The 19,782-nt window shown below is 57.5% G+C and overlaps 1 protein-coding gene across 8 annotated transcripts in view; it reads left to right on the forward strand.

Moving 5' to 3' along the window:
- NFIX (nuclear factor I X) overlaps window positions 1–19,644 on the forward strand; it is a 94,989-nt gene extending 75,345 nt beyond the window's left edge. For 3 of the 8 annotated variants that reach the window (XM_074338060.2, XM_019746212.3, XM_019746211.3), the window contains exons 7-11: window positions 1,231–1,353; window positions 3,302–3,477; window positions 8,828–8,975; window positions 11,133–11,224; window positions 15,412–19,644. In XM_074338060.2, coding sequence (XP_074194161.1) covers window positions 1,231–1,353; window positions 3,302–3,477; window positions 8,828–8,975; window positions 11,133–11,224; window positions 15,412–15,426 — 554 coding nt within the window. In that variant the 3' untranslated portion in view covers window positions 15,427–19,644. The remainder of the gene's footprint in view (window positions 1–1,230; window positions 1,354–3,301; window positions 3,478–8,827; window positions 8,976–11,132; window positions 11,225–15,411) is intronic. The other 5 variants (XM_019746217.3, XM_019746215.3, XM_074338062.2 and 2 more) reach the window with 3 other exon arrangements.
- The last annotated feature ends 138 nt before the right edge of the window (window positions 19,645–19,782 follow it).

Genomic DNA, 19,782 nt, shown 5'->3' on the forward strand with positions numbered 1-19,782 from the left:
GGTGCAGAGAGAAGGGGTTGAGAAAGCCCTAAAGACTCTCCAGCCAGGGTCTCAATTAAGTGACTGCTTCCACAAGGCCTCACGTGCCCCCACCAAGGTTGGTGGCCCTTAGATACTGCTGCCCAGACCTGGTTCCCAAGGAGCCCTCCCCTCCAGGCTCCTGCTCTTTCCTTTCTTGGCTGTCTGCTGTAGAGCCCATCATTTCTGCTCCTTCCATCAGTCCTGCCATGCATGGCCCCCAACATTCTTTTGCAGCACCCCAGCTTCCTTGCTTTTCCCTCTTTTCCTCCTTACCCCCTTCCCATGTTGTTTCCCTGTGCTGAGACAAATCGCCAATTAAGCAGCCCAGCTGCAGGACTGGGAACAGCTGGGGAGGCACTGTGCGGCAGCAGGAACAGCTGTGCACAGCTGGTGGGGGCACTCCACCTCCCCCTCACCATGCCAGCTATCAGGTGGCACACAGCTGCCGCCAGATAACACCTCTTCTGGCTGGGAGTTCGCTCCCCACCCTCTTCCCTCTGCGGTTAAGATGGCTCTTATTTCTCTGTTCTGCAGCCCCCCCACCCACCCAAACTGCCTTGATTTGTGTCTCCAAGATGGCAGCTCTGGAGATCTGCCCGGAGTCCACCTTACCCCTCCCAGGCTGGGCACGGCCTTGAGGCTCAGCCCAGGCAAGAGACAAGCTCTCCTAGAGGACCTGGCCCTGGGGCACTGCTTTGTCATAGCATCATTCGGACATGGTGTCCACTGGGCACAGAGATGACCTTGGTTGGCATCTTCAGGCTCCTAGAGGAGAGTTCGCTGTGGCCCTGTCTCCTGCTGAATGCCACCCCATCTCTGGCTCTGAGAGCAAAATAAAGGCTTGAAATGACCCAGCATCTGGGTCCTCTGGTGGAGGGAGACCTTTCCTGTCTGCCTCTGCCCCCAGTGCCCTTCCTGGAGCCCTTTCATCTGTGTCCCCTCAGCTTGTTATCCACTTATCAGGGGGCAAGATGGGCCCCTCCACTTACTCCCTGCCCAGCGCTCCCAAGAGCCTCATTTTCCTCTCCTATCAGAGAAGCACCCACGGCCAGCCCGATGGGGCAGAGGAGGCAGGAAGGCGCACAGTGGGGGAAGGGGCAGCCGGGAGGGGGCGGAGGAGAGAAAGAGTGAGCTGCTGGCTTCCCGCCTTCCCCTGCTCCCGCCCTGGCCCAGTTAAACCTGCCCTGTGTTGCTGATTCCTCCCCCCAGGCCCGGCTTCTCTAAAGAAGTCAGGAAAGCTGGACTTCTGCAGTGCCCTCTCCTCTCAGGGCAGCTCCCCGCGCATGGCTTTCACCCACCACCCGCTGCCTGTGCTTGCTGGAGTCAGACCAGGTGAGAAATGGGGGCCCCGGAAGGGGACCATGGGGGAGGTGGCCGAGCACTGAGGGGCAGCTGGCCAGGTGAAGGGGCCGGAGTCCACCCAAATGACAGCCCCAAGCTCTCTGAGGGGGCTGTGGTATGGCAGCGGGTGGGCAAGGGAATGGGCCCTCCTTCCACTGCAGCACCAGCTGGAGAACCAGCCACCAGCCGGCCCCTGGGCCTCCTCATTTTGTTCCCAAGCACCTTCCCACTTGCTTCTCACTCCCCATGTGCACATGTGTATGTATGCTTGTGCGTGTACTGTGTGTGTGCATGCATTGGGTGTATGTGTCACATGGGTGCGTACATGGGTGCCAGGATAAGTGTGTACTTGTGTGTGTGCGTGGATGTGTGTACATACGTATGCTGTGTGAGGCACAGGCCTGTCTTCTGAGGACTGTAGAGTCCTCAGGCCTGCCCCATTCTCCTCTCCTCCGCCAGCTGTGAGTGGGAAAGTTCAGGCTTCTTCCTCTGCCCTCCTTTCAGCTCTTCTCTCCCAGCTCCTGGCCAAGCCCAGGGTCTGGTTTCCTAGAACCAACCCAGATTGGTGTGGGGCGCAGATTGACAAGTTCACTCAGAGGAGCCCAGGTTTCCTTCTTGGGGCCTCCCAGCCCATTTCCAGAAGTGAAGGGCTGGGCCAAGAGGACCAAAGGTGGCACCTGAGCTGCTCTCCTGGGAACGGGGCCTGCCCACTGACTTGGGGGATCTCGCTTCAGTGTCCAGAGAAGGCGCTTGGTGGGGAGAACACCTCGGTGTCCTGAGGGGATAGAATCAGGCAGGAAGTTGTGGGAGCTGAGTGCCCAGCCTTGCCACTCCCTCACTTGCTCCTTCCTGCCCTCGGCACCCATCTGGCAGAAAGAGGCCTGGACTTTCTCTGGACGCTGCCCTGTGTCGGCCCGCCGTCTCCTGGGCCCTTCAATAGGACACAGAGAATAGCAAGGTTTACCCTCCCAGTTTCCTCCTCGGGGCCTCCTGGCTGGGAGCCCAGAGGCAGCCTGCGCTGGGGCAGGGCGTGGTGGCCTCAAGGTGGGGGCAGGGAGCCCAGGCCCTGGGCTGCGGGAGGCAGCAGGCCCAGCTCCACTCAGCTTTTATGAACTCCAGAGAGAAGCCAAGTTTCCTCAGCCCCCTAATGAAACCGAGAGCAAGAGCAAGCTGATTGAAAACAGACGGGAGGGGGAGGATGGCTGGGGAGGAGCTGGGGCCACTGCCGGGGTGGGATCGTGTGTGCGAGGTCTGGTGTGTAAGGATGCATGTGTGAGTGTGATAGGGCTGAACACACAGGAATGTGGCCTGCGCAGCAGTGGCCAGGTGCACACATGCTCACATGCAGGAGCCATGTGTGTGCATTGCGGGGGCCTGTCCTGCACAGGTGTGGGGTCATGTCTGCCTCCTCTCCTCCCTGATCCAGGCTCCCACCCAAGCCCTGGACCAGGGTGAGGGGAATAAGTTACTAACTTTCGGCACCAAATGTCAGGGGGCCTCAGAAATCTCAGTTGTCAAGATAAAAAATGTTGTAATGCAGTATTTTTAAAAATTACAGCTATTGCAAAAACAGACAATGAGCAAACAGTCAACATTTTACACAAAAGAAGGGACTGACCCTGCACTTGCATGATCCTGCCCTTAACCCCTGTCCTGGTTCCAATCAAACTTTATTTATGAAGACAAGCAGCTGGCGTGCAGGCCCTCGTTTGCCAATTTGATTTTTTAAAAAATATTGCATTAAAATGTTATTTACCTTGATTACTGGGTTTTTTGGCACCATTTCAACTTTCGCACCAGAGCCTGGCTCTCCTGACCCTGGTCCCAGCCCTGCTCCTGCCCATTTTCCCTTTTTCTCTGGATCCTCAGTGCCCTGACCAGCAGTTCCCCTCATCTTCTATCCCCTGATGCCCTTTTCTTCCTGACCATGTGCATGCAGGGAGCCCTCGGGCCACAGCGTCAGCGCTGCACTTCCCCTCCACATCCATCATCCAGCAGTCGAGTCCGTACTTCACGCACCCGACCATCCGCTACCACCACCACCACGGGCAGGACTCGCTGAAGGAGTTTGTGCAGTTCGTGTGCTCAGATGGCTCGGGCCAGGCCACTGGACAGGTGAGTCCAGAGGCCCAGGAGCCCCGCCACAGCTCATCTCTGCGTCTGTCCGTCTGTGTCAGGGTCACAGGGAAAGGGCCCCAGAGCCAGGAGCCCACCTGGGGCTGGAGCAGCAGAGAGCCAGAAGTGCGAACACCTCAGCCTTCTGGTCTGGGGTAGGGGTCTGTGTATCTTGCCGGGGCCTTTCCATTACCGTCCAGAAAGGTGGGGGCAGCGGCTGGGCCCACCTTGTTCAGGCTCCTTGCCCTCCTTACAGTCTCTGTTCCCCCAGCAGGAGTGCACCCGGGAGCTGTCCAACCTAGGCCAGGCCCCTTACCTCCTAATACCCCTCTTAAACCTCAGGGCTGCCAAGAACATGGTAGGTTCTAGACCAAGGTTTCCCAACCTCAGGACTTGACATTTGGGGCTGTACACTCTCTGTGGTGTGGGGCCATCCTGGGCACTGGGGTGCTGGCCCCCACCCACTGGAAGCCAGCAGCACTGCCCTCTCCCCAGTTATGATGATCAAGAATGTCTACAGACCTCAGGGTGCCCTGGGGGCATCATCACCCCTGGGTGAGAGGGCCCAGTCCACAGGGGCTGTCATGGAGACTCCTGTTGGCAGGACTCTCAACAAGGGGTTCCCAGGTCGCTTATGGTTCTGGAGCAAAGCCCTGCTCCTCAGCCTGGGAAAGTCTGGCTTCCTGTGGTGCTCTGCGGGGTTTGGGGGGGGCACTGCCCTTCTATGTCAACGAGCCCTAGGGTCCAGTCACTGATGAGCAGAAATGCGGGGATTGCTCAGCAAAGGAATTATCCCAGACAGTGGTAGGCCAGAGGCAACGCTCTAGATGGGATAGTGGTCCTCAGTTCCAGGGAGACCACTCTGGGTTGGAACACGGTGGTCTCGTGCTCTCTGGGAAGGTTCTGGAGCCCCAGCAGTATGCTGCGTTCTGAGAGGCCCAGTTCGTCTCCCGCAGCCTGTCCAGCCTGGAAGCCTGCTGGCTGTGAGGTTGGGTGGGGAGGTGGCTCAAAGGACCGCAGTGGAGGAAGCCAGTCAGAAACCCATGCTAGAGGACGCCAGGGAGAACAGTGCCAGCTCCGGGTGCCCTGTGCAGGGTGGGAGTTTGCTAAGTGCTGGTGGATTATGGGGAGGGGTCTCCTCATTCCCTCTTCCCTCCCTCCTGCTCTCCCTCCTTCCGCTTTCCAGCTCCTTTAACCCTTTGCCCTGTGAGGGTTTCTTTTGCTAGCTCTTCAGCTCCTTAGCACACTCAGAGCCTTGCCTGCCTCTCTGGACAAGCTCTGTTCACTTTTAAGGGCATTCAGGGAAAAGCGAATGTGACCCCTGACAACTACTGCACTTCCTCCATAGATGCCGGCAGTGTCTACGGGAACTGCCAGCCCCACTCCCAGTCCCCAAGGAGCCTGGGGTCTGGAGTATGGAGCAGAGGCCAGGAACCCCGCCTTCTCACCTCCAGAGGCAGTTGGGGTTTTTGAATCAATGAGACCAACCTGGGGGACCAGTTTAGCCCAGAGAGCCAGTCCGTCCCCTGGGCATTCTGACAGCTGGGTCCTGAGCCTCTCCCTTGACTTGACTGTTCAAAATTAGGATCTCACTTGGCCTAGAAAGTTCTCTTCTCGAGGCATGTGCTTGCTCTGAGTAGACTGTGGACAAAACACTGTAGACAGGAGGAGAAACAGCCACCCTGGTTAAACAGGGAGTCTAGCCCAGCTGGGGAGCAGCCTCTCTGGGTTTCTTCTTGTGGTCTGTTGTGCCCAAGAGAGGAGGGGGTGTCTATAGTGAGCCCACTCCAGGGGTCCCCACTTCTGAGAGGAGGCTAGAGATGGCACCATGCTGTGGAGGAGAGAGACTGGGCAGCAGGGGATGGTCCTACCGGCTGCACTCGCTCCGCGGCCGCCTCCGGAGCAGTAGGTCTGTCTTTGCATGTATAACAGTCACCTGGACGCCTCGCAAACCCACAGGTGGCTGAGCCTCACCTCATTCTGATTCAGCAGGTCTGGGGTGGGGCTGAGAATCTGTATTTCTCCCCAAGTTCCCAGATGGTGTTTGCTGCGTTTGGTCAGGGAACCCACTGTGAGAGCCACAGATCTAAGAGCCTAGGGGAGTCAATTCATAACTGCCATGAGAATTTGAAGTTACAGGTCATCTTTGCAGAAAAATATATGCACACAAGAATTTTACAGATGGTTTGCAGAAGGGCTCCCCTGTGGACTGTCCTCAGATCCCAGCCTAAGGCCCTGATTGACAAGAACCACATCAGTAAAAGCCAAGGCCAAATGGAGACACCACTCAGAAGACCTGCAAAGGGCAGAGAGAGGGTGCCTGGTTAGCTGTATTTCTGAAAGACAGAAGAGACCGCCAAGTGAATGCGATGGAGAAGTCACGGCCCAATAGGAGAGCGTGACTCTGGGAGGCAGGAGGCCTGGTTCTAGCTCTGCCTCCATCACCAACGCGGGAGCAGCCTGGCCCGCCTCTTCATCTGTCAGATGAAAGCAAGCAGCTCTCCAGCCTCTAGGTTCCTTCTAGCTCTTAACTCACGAGGTTTTAAGGTGTTGCAAAGTCACAAGACCTTGAGATTTTAAAGACCTCAACTTGTACTCCAACCAGAGCTGTGACACCCTAACCTGGTTGGAAGTTGCTTCTAGAAACCGAATACTGTAAATCAGCAAGTTCGATGTCCTGCCATATGGGCTGGGATTAGCTTTATTGGTGGGATTAGCGATATGGATCCCGCTGGGCGGAGACAGACCCTGGAGACTAGGAGGAGGCAGAGGCTGCCCTGTGGGAGCAAGGGCTATCTGGAAAGCCCCCGTGCCCCAGCCTCCCCCCACCTTCACCCCCACCCCAGGGGCCCAGGCTCAAGATGGCCTGGAGAGAAGTGAGGCTATGATCTGTGTGGGGTTTCCTGCCCTGATGGAAGAGTGAGATAGGAATCAGATGGGTTATAAAAAGGAAGGAAGACAGTTGCCTCTTGTGTCTCAGCATCACCTCTGCAAAGCTGGAAATCCTTCTGGCCTGTGCCTAGGAATGAATGGTCTGTTTCCAAAATGACACTTGGCACAAAGGGGTTCTCCAGCCTGGGACACAGGCAGGGACCAGCAGCCACTACTTGCTTTTGTCAGGGGCCTCTGAATAGGCAGGAAGGATCAAGTCAGGGGAACCATTTGGAGAGACAGTGTCAGACCTATGCTGGTCATTAGATATGAAGGACAATGGGTGGAATGGCCAGAGTTCAGAAGGGCGTGGCCTACACTGGTCAGCCATGGGGCTCTGTGGTTTTAAAGTTCAGCAGGATGGACTTGTCTATTGAACTCAGTCAGAGGGACTTAAATGCTGCACGCCTGGGCCACACAGTGGTGACATTCTGTGGCTTTCTGGAGAACCTGGGGGCAGTGTGTTTCTAAGGCTCTAATGGAGGTCAAGAGCATCCTGGAAGAACAGGGCAGAGAGAGATGGATGGTGGTTCAGGGAGTCTGGCTGGTCCCCACATTGGGGACAGTGTTCTTGGAGCAGGCCTTGAAGGGTGTGGGAAAGGGCGTTCCAGACAGGGTTCTGCAGTGAGCAAGCGTGCAGCCCAGTTGCTTCGGCTGTGTTTGGAAGCCCCAGTCAGTTTGCAATGGGAAGTACTTGGGGGAAGGGAGTATGGGGCATGCGTGCTGGGAGACCCCATTGGTCTCCACCATGGGGGCCTTGGATGCCCAACTCGGGAGATCGTATTTTATATCAGATGCAGTCAGAGCTGTGGAAGGTTTCAGGGGATGGGAGAAGTCTGAGCACCTTTGGATTTGGGGAAGAGGATTGATGAACCTGCTGAAGAGAATTGATAGGACCCCTGGAGTCAGAAGGACATGGCTGTGAATGGCAGGCCTAGCCAGTTCCAGCTGGTGACTTTGGATAAACCACTTTGCTGCTCAGAGCCTCAATTTCCCTGGTTGTGAAAGGGGGAGAATAGAATTGCCCTTGCAGCAGGGTTTCCAGCCACAACGCTGATAACATTTGGACCAAGAGCTTTTGTCCTGGGTGTTGTAGGATGTTAAGCAGCATCCCTTGCTTCCACCCACTAGATGCCAGTAGCACCCCACAAGTTGTGCTAACCAAAATGTCTATAGACATGGCCAGTGCCCCCAAACAAAAACTGAGTAAAGCACCTGGTACAGAGCCGGGCGCCAAGGGCACTGAGCTGATGAGCACTGTTGGCATAGAAGAGACCCCTTGCGCGTTTCACTGTCATAGTCCATGCAAAACCAGTGATGACAGAAAGGTGGGCTGACTGGAGACATGAAGAGGGGCTCCACAGGACTTGCCTACCAGCAGAAGTAGAACAGGAGCCTCCCAAGTTCTCGCACCTGGCTGGCTGGGAGGGCAGAGCTTTGCCCCATGGAATAGGAGCCAGTCTGCAGCCAGAGCTCCGGCTGTTGGTGGTCCTGGAGGATATTGCCCAGAGCAGGAGAGGAGTGTGCCCAGAACTCCAGGGAGGTCTCTCTAGGGAAGCTGTGCCTGCAAGAGGCTGGGGACCTTTATACCCCCTGTGGCACCTGTGGCACCAGAAGCCCAAAGGCTGAGGCACGCAAGGCCACATACAGGGACTGGAGGAGGAAATTGGAATTTGGGGCACAAGAGGAAATAAAGGACAAGGAGTGGATCTAGTGACCAGGCATCCCTGGCTTCTGAGAGAGTTGTACAAGGAAATCCACTTGAAGAACCTCATGGGAACTGGAGTGGCAGCAATGGACGATCCTCCTGGGCTCTTCTGTAGCATACAGGCCAGTGCCCTACCATCCTCAGGCTGTTGGAGCTGAGGGAGAGTCCCCTAGTGCCCAGCGCGTGTGTCCCCCCTCCCCCACTCCCCGCCCTGATGTAGGGCAGGTGATGGCAAGCCTGCCGTTTTCAGTTGAGTCAGCTGGCCCCACCCCACGGACCCGCAGAGTGGGGCACGTGTGCGTTTTCAGGGGACACAAGGGAGAAGGGAGAGGGCAAGCTGGTACATCTTTCCTGCCTTTAGATGTCTTCAGGAGCATGAGAGTTCTAAGTGCAGCTGCTCTGTGGTTAGGTGGCACGTTTTGGTACCTAAAACACATTCCCTAAGAAATAACAAACAACCCGTCGGACACCCCCCTTCCTCCTCCCACAACTTCAAAAGATCACAAAAAAAAAAAAAGAGAGAGAAACACCTGAGAGACCAAATCAAGGCCTCCCACCCTCACGCACCCCGTGTCCTGGAGGAGAGGACCTTGTCCTGCACCTTCCGCCGGGAGTGCCGGCTCTCAGGAGCGAGCTGGCGTGGCCGCGCAGGGGAGCGTGTGTCTGTGTGTGATGTGCCTTCATGCGTCACTCTATTTATGTTGTTCGCAGCCCAACGGTAGCGGCCAGGGCAAAGTCCCGGGGTCATTTTTGCTACCGCCGCCGCCTCCAGTGGCCAGACCTGTGCCCCTTCCTATGCCTGATTCCAAATCCACCAGCACTGCCCCAGACGGCGCCGCCTTGACTCCTCCATCACCTTGTAAGTGGACGATGAAACCGAAACCACAACGCCCAGCGTCCCCGGCCCATCTAAACAGTCTCTACTGCAAAAAGAAAAGCCCCCCTACCCCCGCCCACCACCACCAAATCCCTCCCAACCCAGAGCGCCACGGAGCCTCCCACCCGGATGAGAGCAGAGCTGAACCCCCCTACCACGGCCACCCAGGCCTCAGTCGCACCAGCCAGCACCCCACGAGCCCCCCCTGCCTGCCCGCTGCTCCCAGCCTGGGCCCCTGGCCCAGGTCCCTGGGGGGGCGGGAGGGGGAGCACAGTGGGGCACAGGCCAGGTGCTGGCTGGGATGGGAGGGGACAGGGAGGCGCAGCCATGCCATCTTCATGCCTGATTGCTGTTTTTTTCGTTTTTCGTTTTGTTTTTTGATTTTTTTTTTTGTTTTGTCGTGCCCCCACACCAAGAAAATTAAATGTGACCACAAGGCGACGCCACCACCATCCCCTTTTTGCCGTGCCCCCCACCCCTCCATTCAGGGCCCTCAGGCCTCTAAAGGTACAGCAGGCCAGCCCCTGACCCCACCCCTTCAGTCTCACATTTGGTTTCTCGTTGTTCCTCTTTTTTTTTTTTTTTTTTTCCCTTCCCATCCCTCTCCCCTCCCTCAATTCCTTCCCGTGGTTGGATGTTCCAAGGACAAGGGAGGACTCTGGGCCTTGGCTTACTTCATCTCTTTCTCTCTCTTTCTTTTCTTTTCTTTTCTTTTTTTTAAACCAATGACAACTTTTGTCCAAGGGAAGAGAAAAATCTGATTTGGGAGGCCCAAGGTAGACCCGACGATGTGAGGGACAGGAAAGGTGGAGGGTGGGCGGCGTGCCGTCTGCGGGCAGGGCGTGGGCAGCGCTTTGGGCACTCTGGGGGCTGGCAGGCCGCAGGCCAGGACTTCCAGGGCAGTGGTGGGAGGGGTGGCCCATCTCACCACTTTTCTCCGTCTTGCGCTCTCTGTCTCGCCTTCTCTCTCATGGTTTGAGTTCTTTCCCCCTCTCCATCCTCTTCATGACATCTTCCCATCTGCATCTGCCATAAGACATCCAGTCATGGTCATGGTCATTGGAGGTGGGCAGGGTGGGAGAGGGAGACCAGGCTACAGGTTGCCTGGGAGGCACTTTTGGATACAATCTAATGAGCGTGGGGTCCCTGGGGTATATCTGGTTCAGGGTGGGGTATGGGGGGGGGGCTCCCAGGCAGCCTTTGGCCCTCCTTGTCCTCTCTGGGGGTGTCCTCCCTACTCGGGGTGCAGGGCCCATTTTCTCCCCTAGGAGCTTCCCAAGCTCTTCCCGAGAAGAGCTCAGGGGTCTTTGGCTCATTTGCTCCCTCAGGCCCCAGAACAGCTGCCCCTGGGCACCCAAGCCTGGGGATTCTGCCAGGCTCTCCAGCCTCCTCCCCCTCTTGAGCCTTGGCCCATCTTGGGCTCCGGAGACCACAGGACCAAAGGAACTGACTCATCCATCAGAGGAGGAGAATGCCTGCCAGGCCTGAGCTTTGCCACCCCTGGGCCTGCGCTGGCAGCCAGCTCCTAGGCCCCTTTCTGACCCCATCCCACCCAGGCTAGACCTCCCTTGGGCCCCTTCAAGTTCCCTGAGCCACCAGTCCAATCCTTGGTACTGCCCAGGATGGTAAGTGGTACAGCACCCAACTAACTGCCCCTGTTGGAGAGGTGGCCTGGCTGAGATGGCCTTCCCCAAGCAGGGTGGGGCCAGTCCGCCAGACTCCCACTCCCCCAAGCTCCTTCTTCTCCAAGAGGGCCAGTGGGAAAGCAAGGGCACCCCTTTGGGGTGGGTTAACCCTCCTCCTTCAGGAGGAGGGTTATCTCTGGCCCTGCCCAGTGCCTGGTTAGGGGACAGCACTGGGTCTATGGGACCTCAGCTGAAGCCGTCAGGGCCCCTCCCTCATCCCTGGGCAGGAAAGAAGACGCCTGGCTGAGGCGGAGTGCCAGGGTTGGGGGACACTGTGCTCCAGGTCAGTGAGAGGATGAGGGGGCCCCTCTGGCCTGTCCTTCCCGCCACCAGCCTAAGGCTGGGCAGCATGGTCTAACCCGGTCTCTCCCTCTCTCAGCAGCCCCAAAGGGCAGTGCCCAGGTGGGCCCCAAGGCCTCACAGGGTCTCTTCCTCTCTCCCCTGCTCCCCACAGCATTCGCAACGACAGGCGCCTCCTCTGCCAACCGGTTTGTCAGCATCGGACCCCGGGACGGCAACTTTCTGAACATCCCACAGCAGTCTCAGGTAGGAGTGTGGAGGCGGGCACAGGGGGAGCAGGCCAGGGTGGGGGCATCTTGGTATCACGGAAGAGGCCAGGGTCTTTAGGGCCAGTCCCGGAGAAGGGGCTGGGGCAGGGCTAGAGGACCCAGGCTTTTGCAAGGCCAGCTGAGCCTGCCTCCTCAGGCAGTCCCCAGGAACCCCGGCTAATCAGCTAATTGGATAATTAGCTCCGACAACCCCTGACTTGGAGAAAGTGACCAAGGACCCAAGGCTAGAGCGCTAGGCGTAGTGAAAGCAAAGATGGACGCCAGAGTCCTCATCAGAAGGAGGATAGCATCTGCCCCGTTGCTCTCCTCCACTGGAAGCCCTGGCCCCTGTCCTCCCCTTTTTCCTGGCTTTGGGTGGGCTGGGCGAGGGGTGGAGGAGGGACAAAGCCACTCTGGTGGGCCACGTGCCTGGAGATTCTGGCACCAAGGGCAGGGCAAGGCCCATTGCCGCCCTGGAGGCCCCGCCTCCAAGTCCCTGTGAATCCTGTTAGAATGGCAGCCAGACTGCAGGAGTCTGCAATCCTGCTCCCATCTGCCCCACAGTTCTCACAATGAAATACCCAACCACCCCCCAGCTCTCCTGCTGGATGCCCCTGGACCCCGCATTGCATAGGTATCTGCACACGCACATATGTTCCCCCCTTTCCTATGCCTGTCCCCAAGAGGCTGGGAATAGCCTACAGAGCCCAGGACCCTTAGGGCACAGGGAGGACTCTCCTCAGGAACAGTGTAGAGGCAGCTTTTATAGTGTGGGGCTTCTTTTTGCACATTTTACAAAAACACCGTCCTGTGAGCCCAGGGCCTTGGAGGCTTCCTTAGTCCCAGGAAATCCGCCTGGGCCCGGAGCCCTGGGCCACCTCTTTCAGCTCCTGCTTCTTCTTTGCTCTGAGGCCTGAGTCCAGAGAAAGTTGGTGGATAGAAGTTTTGTATGTGTGGTTTGAGGGTTTTTTTTTTCCCTTTTCCTTTCCCTCCCTCAAAAAAAAGCAAAAACTTTGTCAAACTTCAAACTTCAGAGCTCCCAAGTGGCAAGGAGGGGAGGGGAGGAGAACTTCAGCCCCCTCCAGCTTCCCACCCCCTTTCCCCAGAGTCACGTCTGACCCGTCTGGTTTCCAGGAGCAACCAGACATGATGTAACACCCAGATGAACTTGAACTTGGGGGTGTTGAGAAGAAAAACAATGGCTCCGAGCAGGGGCTGGAGCCAGCCCCCTCCGTTCTGTGCCAGGGAGCCCGAGAGAGCCCTGCTGGCAGAGAGCAGGAGGGGGTGCCAGAGGAAGGGACCTCGGGCAGGCCTCCCCTCCCAGCTCTGGGCTGGCACCAGGCGGCAGGGCTCCATCGCTCCTACCCTCCCTCCCTCCTGCTGCCGGCTTGCTGCCTGCAGTTCTGTGTTCCCCTGCTTGCTTTCGTCTTGCTCTTAGGGACCAGGGCCACGAGAGCTCCCTGCTCACCCCGTTTCTGCCTCCATATGTTCGCCCTTCTGCACTTTCTTTGCTCACTTTGCTTGGACTTTGGGGCCAAGTCAGAGTTTGAAGCAAGTTTGGGAAACACTTTTTCTCCCTGTTGTTCCCACAAGGGGCCTGGGCCCTGAGCCCGAAGCAGGCAGGTGTGTCCAGGGGTGGTGGGGGACCAGAGCTGGACAAGCCTAGCCGGGAGCCCTTGGGCCTGGGGGCAGGCAAGCGGCTGCAGCGGGCAGGGCGGGCGCCAGGGGTACAGTGGGGGGTGGTTTCCACAGTAACCAGTGACTTTAGCTGATCTCTGGAGCACCAGATGGAGAGAGAACAATAGAATGAGGGAAGAAAAGAAAATTTTAGCAATTTTGTCATTCCCTGGGCAGCGCTTTTTACTTAGTTTTAATCAATTTTGGACCTGGCTCAGGAAGCAGGGAGGGGTGAGCAGAAAAGCCACCCCGAGCTTGGCAGCAGATCCCCCATTCCTGGGACTCGTGGGGAGGTGCTGGGGACCCCATTGGAGCCGCCTTTGTCCCTAATTCCAGGCCTGTAACAGAAGTCTTCCTCCTCTGAGGGAGCATTGGTGGTTGTCCCCCTGCCACACAGCTCAGGAGACCCCAAAGGGGCCAGCATAGGGCGTTGGCTTGGTCAGCCAAGGGCAGAGGGGCCAAGCAGGTCCTCGCTGTCCTGGGTGTCCCCAAGCCGCCTTTCCCCTCACAGGGAGGGGGAGGGGTAAGCTCACAGCCAGGGCACTAGTGTAAGGTTCCAGTGTAGCCTCCCCTTGGGAATGGGGTCCCAGAGAGCACCAAGGCTGGGTAGGGGGCTCACCCAGACAGCTCCCCACTTCTGCTGTCCAGGACCAGAAGCCCAAGAGCTGGCTGTTGACCCTCCCCTTCCACACTGGGGATGCCCAGGCCCGGGTTTCTCTCACGCCTTGCCAGGCCCCTGTGAGCCTCCCTTTGGCCATTGATGGGGTTGGACTCTGGGCAGGTCTCTGTGCGTGTCGTTCTGCACGTGGCAGGAAATTTAGCATCTCTGCCCACTCAGTAAGCACCAACAGCACCCCAATCACTGTGATGACCCCAAACTCCCATGTTTCCAAATGCCCTCCATCTACACCATACAATGGGGTAGCCACTGGCCACATGTGGCTGTTTAAATTTAAATAAAATAATGAGAAAAATTTAGTCCCTCCATCACACTAGCCACATTTCAAGTGCTTAGAAGCCACGCGTGGCTAGCGGCTACTACACTTGACAGCACAAATAGAGAACATTTCCATTGTTGCAGAAAGTTCTAGATGATTTTTGAGGCCTTTTCTAACTGTAAAACTCTGTGTCTCCATCTCACTGTGGACAACAGCCTGCGGTCCCAAACCAGAGCCTGAGGGACAGGTCCGGCCTGCAGGCATAATCTGTGTGACCCAAACAAATGTTTTAAATATCAGAAATTTTCACATGAAATTCTATCTGGACTTTTAGTTTCTTTTGAAAAGGTGGCTGATGTAGCCACCGCCCCAGGCCCTCACTGTGATGTGGCAGCCCTGGCTCTAGGCAGGGTGTGGGCATTCTGGCCACCGCAGACCCTGTGAGCACCACATGCAGCAGTTAGGAGCATCTCCTCTGAACTTCCTCCTGTTTTTGCGTCATGGCTCAGCCTGTGCGGCCTCAGGCAGGTCAGCCACCCTCTCTTTACCTGCTTCTGTGCAGCATTGGAGTGAGGGTAGAATAGGTCAGGTCCTGCTGTGTGCTCTGTGGTTAGCGCTGCATGCCCCTGCAGATCCGAGTGTGTGACCCAGAGCTTGGGATGCATTTCAGGGATTTTGCCCCAAGGGTACCACCAGGTGTACCCAGGTCAGGCACTGTAGACCATGGAAGAGGACGGCCCCACCCCCACCCCCAGCCGTTGGCCACGAGGTGGGGCCAGAGCCTTTGGTAAAGGAGATTCCCAGGCATTCCACTGTTGCGGTGGGTGTCCATCCTAGGTATGTTTTGTGCTGAGTGGCCACCAAAGCCTGTTTGTGGGAAGGCGGCGCCCCCTGCTGGCATCCTAAGGGAAGTGACACCTGCCCCAGGAAGCCTCCAGGTCCTTCCCCAGTGCTGTTGCCCTGAGTGAGGGCAGAGGATCAAAGGAGTGGGTGTCTACAGGCCCCTCCCACAGGCCTAGCACTGCTGGAGACTGAAGCCATGTGGTGTCCCCCTCTCCCCAGCCATTCAGCCTGTGGGACCTTGGCTGGGGTGTACAGATGGGAATTTCTGCTTTTAATCCAAAGAGACAGAAAGAAAACTCAGCGAGAAGCTAGGCCACCCCCACCCCACTCCGAAAACACTGCTGGGGACAAAAGCTCCAGCCTGGCATCCACCCCATCTTCCAGGACCCACACAAAAACCTAAACAATTGGAAACATGGCCAGATCGCAGGTCTGTGCCTGTGCCAGCGCCAGCCACAGGGGTCCCACCCGCTGGGCACAGCGCCCAAGGGAAGGCCAGCTGGACTCTAGCACTGGGGGGCAGGGTATTTTGGGGGGGCAGGGTTCCCACAGGAGGGACCAATAGAATGGGGACGTACTTCTGCATGGTATGTTGGTGTCCCTTCCTCCACTGGAGCTAAACCTTCCAGGGGCCTTGGGCACCACCTACAGTAACAGGGCCAGGTGGGAGTGAGCAGGGACCTGACCCTGCTGTTCTCAATACTGCCTCTTTTTTGTCCCGCTTCAGTCCTGGTTCCTCTGATAAGATCGACAAAAGAAATGACAAAATGAAAAGAAGAGGTTCCTCAAACGGGGGGAGAAGAAATTTTGAGACGTGGAAAATAATCCCCCAGCCCAGCCCAGTCCCACCGAAAAGCAAAAATTAGACGTCGTCAGCCACTCAGCCCTTCTCTCCTCCAGCCCAGGGACCCCTGCAGGCCCCCCGAAGCAGCCCAGTTCTCAGAGAGCCCTCGGAAGAGGTCTCAGCGGAGCTGTGCACCAGCAGCCAAGCAGAAAGAAACATGCAAAACGGACTCTGCCAAGCAGAGGACAGAAAGAAAGAAAAGATGCAGCAGAACTGCCTTCTTCCCCATCCCATCCTGGCCTTCTGGGGAAGGAAGGAAATCCCCAAACAAAGCAACCAGCACCGTTCCGAAGGGGCCTGTACCCCATCCTCGTCCTTCCTGGGGGAATCCCACCCTCGACTGGGGCCGGAGCTTCACTAGGGAGCTCAGAGGACCAGCTTGTAAAGATGAGGGGTGCAGATCCAGAGGGTCCTCCCCTCCAGACCCCGCCCCAGCCCTCCCAGACCACCTTTGCCTCTGGCTTCTTCCCCTAGCTGCTCCGGACTGGGCGTGGCAGCGTGACCTCCGCACTCCCCTGCCCCACCCTTGGGCTAGAAGACCCCTGGGTGGACAGGGGGCGTCCCCTGGAGCTAGTTTCGTCCTCCCATAATGGAGGGTGTTCTGCCACCCCACCCTGAGCCACGGGGGTAGTTCCCTGAGCCCCAGACCCCTCTGTACAGTCCATAGAAAAAAGTCAGAATGCTCTCGAAGGTCCCGTCGCAGCCTGGGACAGGCCCCCTCTTCTCTCTCTGCTGGCAGGCTGGGGCGGTCACTCTCCCGCTGTGGCCCAAGTGAGGGGAGATGAGTCCCAGGTCACCCCACACCCCAGCCCGCATGCAGGTGCCCTCTCGACACCCCATTGGTCCCTGCCCCTGCCCCTCATGCAGACAGCCCTGCTGTGGCCGGGCCCGGAGAGTGGAGCAGAAAGGGGACCCTGGATCTGAGCGAGAAGATCAGGCAGCCGCCGCTGCCCTCTGCTAAGCCGCCACCTGCGCTAGGTAGGCGTCCTGCTCGCCCACTTTCAGTTCCTTTGGAGGGTGTTGGGTGTCGTCCTTTTTCAAAAGTGTTTTGAAGCTTTCTCTGTCCCCCTCCCCAACTTTTCCCACCATATCGCCCCCATGGCCACTTCTCTCTGGATTTCAGCTGTAATGTCTTTACTCTTTATTTCGGGGTGGGGCATTCATTGTTCGGGTCTTTTGCTGTTGCAATTAAGAACTCCTCCATTTGAGCAACTTGGGAACAATTTGGTAACACACCACAGGAAGTAGCTCCCCCCACTGTAGCCCCCACTTCCCCCAAGGGAAGGTTTGGGGGTCTCTCCAGAGGGTCTTCAGAAGCCCCCCCCTGGGAGGGAGGGAGCACGAGCACGCCCAGCCCGGCTCCAGGGTGTGACTTGGCCCCTCTGGCTTGTCTTTCTGTGCCTTACTCCTTCCTCCCTGCATCTCCCCCTCCTTGGCCCCCTTCTAAGTCCTTGTGCCTCTCTTTCTCTCTCTTTCTTAACCGTATGAAAACACAAAACACAGGTCAGGATCCTCCGAAAGTCAATCAACCCAACATTGCACCGCAGGGGTGGGTTATGGGCTTTATTTATTGTGAATCTAGTGTGTGAGGCTGTGGGCAGAGTAGGCCTGGGGAAGGAAGCAGGCGAGGGAGCTGGCTGGGGAGGGGAGAAGGACCCTCACCTGGGGCAGAGGGGGCCAGCGGGTGGGGTCTCCTCCCCAGCTGGAAGCCACAAGGTGGCTGGCCCCAAGGGTGGCTTTTGTTGGAAGTTGAGCAAACGCCCTCTCCCCATCCGTGTGCAGCCCTCAGGGAGGACCGGGACTGAGAAGCGGGGGCTGTGGATCCTGCGGGAGCCTGGAGGGTGTAGGGAGTAGGGTGGGGGGTGGGGGGCCGGGTGGGCCGGGCGTGACGCGCGGTCAAAGTGCAATGATTTTTCAGTTTGGTTGGCTAAACAGGGTCAGAGCTGAGAGGGGAGTGGAAGGGACCCCCCCCCCCCGCCCGGCCACATTTGCCCCTTCCCTCGAAGACAATCGGGGCTGCGGGCGTGCGGGCCCGCGGGAGCCGGGGTCTGCGGGGCGCCCGCCCCGGCGAGGTCGGAAGCTGCAGGCCAGCTGGGCCGGGACGGAGCGCGCCGGCGGGGCTGCCCCGGCGGACAGGGGGGTGGGGGCCGCTCCGTTCCCATGAGTCGTTGTGAGGGGCAGGCGAGTGGCGACGAGGGCGACAGGAGATGTGGGGACGTGTTAGAAGAGAAAAAAAAAAACACAAAAATATATATGGGGGAAATGAACTTTTTTTTTCATTGAACCAAGTGCAATGCATCAGAGAGTTTTCCTATCTTTGTATGTTAAGAGATTGTTAAGAAAAAATTCTATTTTTGTTGTAATGTCCTCGCGGCTCTGGGGACGCTAAAAGAACCGGGCCTGCCCCGCCCTTCGCGGGGATAACGAAAGCTGAGTGTTTTTTCCTTTTTTTTTTTTTTTTTTTTTTTGTTCGTTTTCAGTTGTTTTTTTTTTTAAGTCGTTTTCCTGCGTTGACAAGGATGATCTGGGGTTTTTATTTGTTTCGTCGTTCGTTCTCGGTTTCGGTGGGAGGGCTGAAGGAAACGTTCACATTTTAGAGTTAAAAAAATAAAAACACCTCGACATTTAAAAAAATCAACACAAAATCAAAAAGGAAAAGGACGAGAGAAAATTATTTTTAAGATAATTCAACATAAAAACCCTGGTGCTTCTTACATTATAAAGTACGTTTTAAAAAACCCACAAACTATTATACATAAGTTTATGAATCAATTAAATATCCTGCACTTGTTAGGAACACGCATATCCCTTCTTTGTTGAGTTTAACGGAACGGGACAGCGGCGTGCGCCCGGCGGCGGGGCTGCTCTGGCCGCGGGTCTCCTCGGGCGCCCCATCCCCGGGGCCCGGCGCCCCCTCCTCGCCCCATCCCCTTCCGGGCACGGGGGAGCAGCGGGGGTCCCCAGCCCCTCCCCCGCAGAGGTCAATGCCAACGAACAAATGTCCCCTCCCTCCCCTCCCTCTCCGCTTCGAGCGCCCTTCTTTGAGCCAGACGCCAACTTGACCCACACCAGCATTATCAGGAGCGCGCTCAGCAAGTTGGTAGTTTCCTCCCCCGCCTTCCCCGGCGCCCCCGACTCAACATCACTCCTCCCACCCTATCCCCACCCCCGTTACCCTCCGGGGAGCACGGGAAAGGCTCGAAGCTCCAGGACAGGACCAGCCAAGCTGACAGGTCGATTTCGCCCAGGCCCGCGCCCGCCCGCACGCACGCACACGGCCCGCACACAGCCCACCCCACCCGGAAACCAGCCCTGTCGACTGACTGCCTTATACACCCACCCCCGCGCTGGCCGGCCGACCTAGTGCCTTCTTCTCACCCCCGTGCTGGCGGAGCGGACGCCGCGCTCTGGGTCCCAGAGGGGTCGGGTGGCTCAGACGACCCACCACTTCCCCACCCCGACCGTGCTGAACGGATACACACACACACACACACACACACACACGAAAGAAAATAAAGGAGCAATAAAGTCACGATAACTTTCGTCCCCCAATCGAGAGCCCGAGGGGCACCCCAGCCCCACCTCTGCTCCCCCCACCTACCCACCCTCGGGGCGCCCCCCCTCCCCCCGCAAGCCAGCCTGGGCCAGCCCCGTTTCGGCCCCTCCCGGGAGATCCGTGCGCCCGACCAGCACCAGCATCGCGGACCGCAAAGGCCGCCCGTCCCGTCAAACAAGTTTCTTCTTAGGCTAAGAAACGCAGTATATACGAGTATCTCTATATATAGTACTAATGGATTTGGTGTGCTTCCCCTTAGCGCCCCCTGTCCCCCCCTTCCTCCTTCAGCCTGGTCTCCCCCTCTCTCTGCCCTCCACCCCCGTCTCTGCACTGAGATACATAAGAAACAAGGGTAGTTTACTGTCTGTTTTGTTTTCTGGGTTTTCAGTGTCCTAGCGGAATGCAAGTAGGCAGCCAGCCCGTCTGTCCCCTCTCCGCCCCGCCCTAACCCCGCCCCCGTCACTGCGCTTCTGTTATACCATCTTTGCCTGACTCTCCGGCTTCTCCATTGAATGGCTAATGTGTATGTGAAATAAAGAAATAAAGAAAAACAAAAGCAAGAGCGCCTGAGCCTTCGCTAACGCGATCGTGCGGGGCCGGGTCGGGCTAGGTGGGATAGGGCCCCACGCGGACTCTGTGCCTCTTTTCACGCGCCAAGAGCGCTGCTGACGCCGTCGAGGTGCGTATATTCCTGAGTC

This window comes from Rhinolophus sinicus, chromosome 15, assembly GCF_057876585.1.
Source record: "Rhinolophus sinicus isolate RSI-liver-muscle chromosome 15, RSI-T2T, whole genome shotgun sequence".
NCBI classification, from domain to species: Eukaryota; Metazoa; Chordata; class Mammalia; order Chiroptera; family Rhinolophidae; genus Rhinolophus; species Rhinolophus sinicus.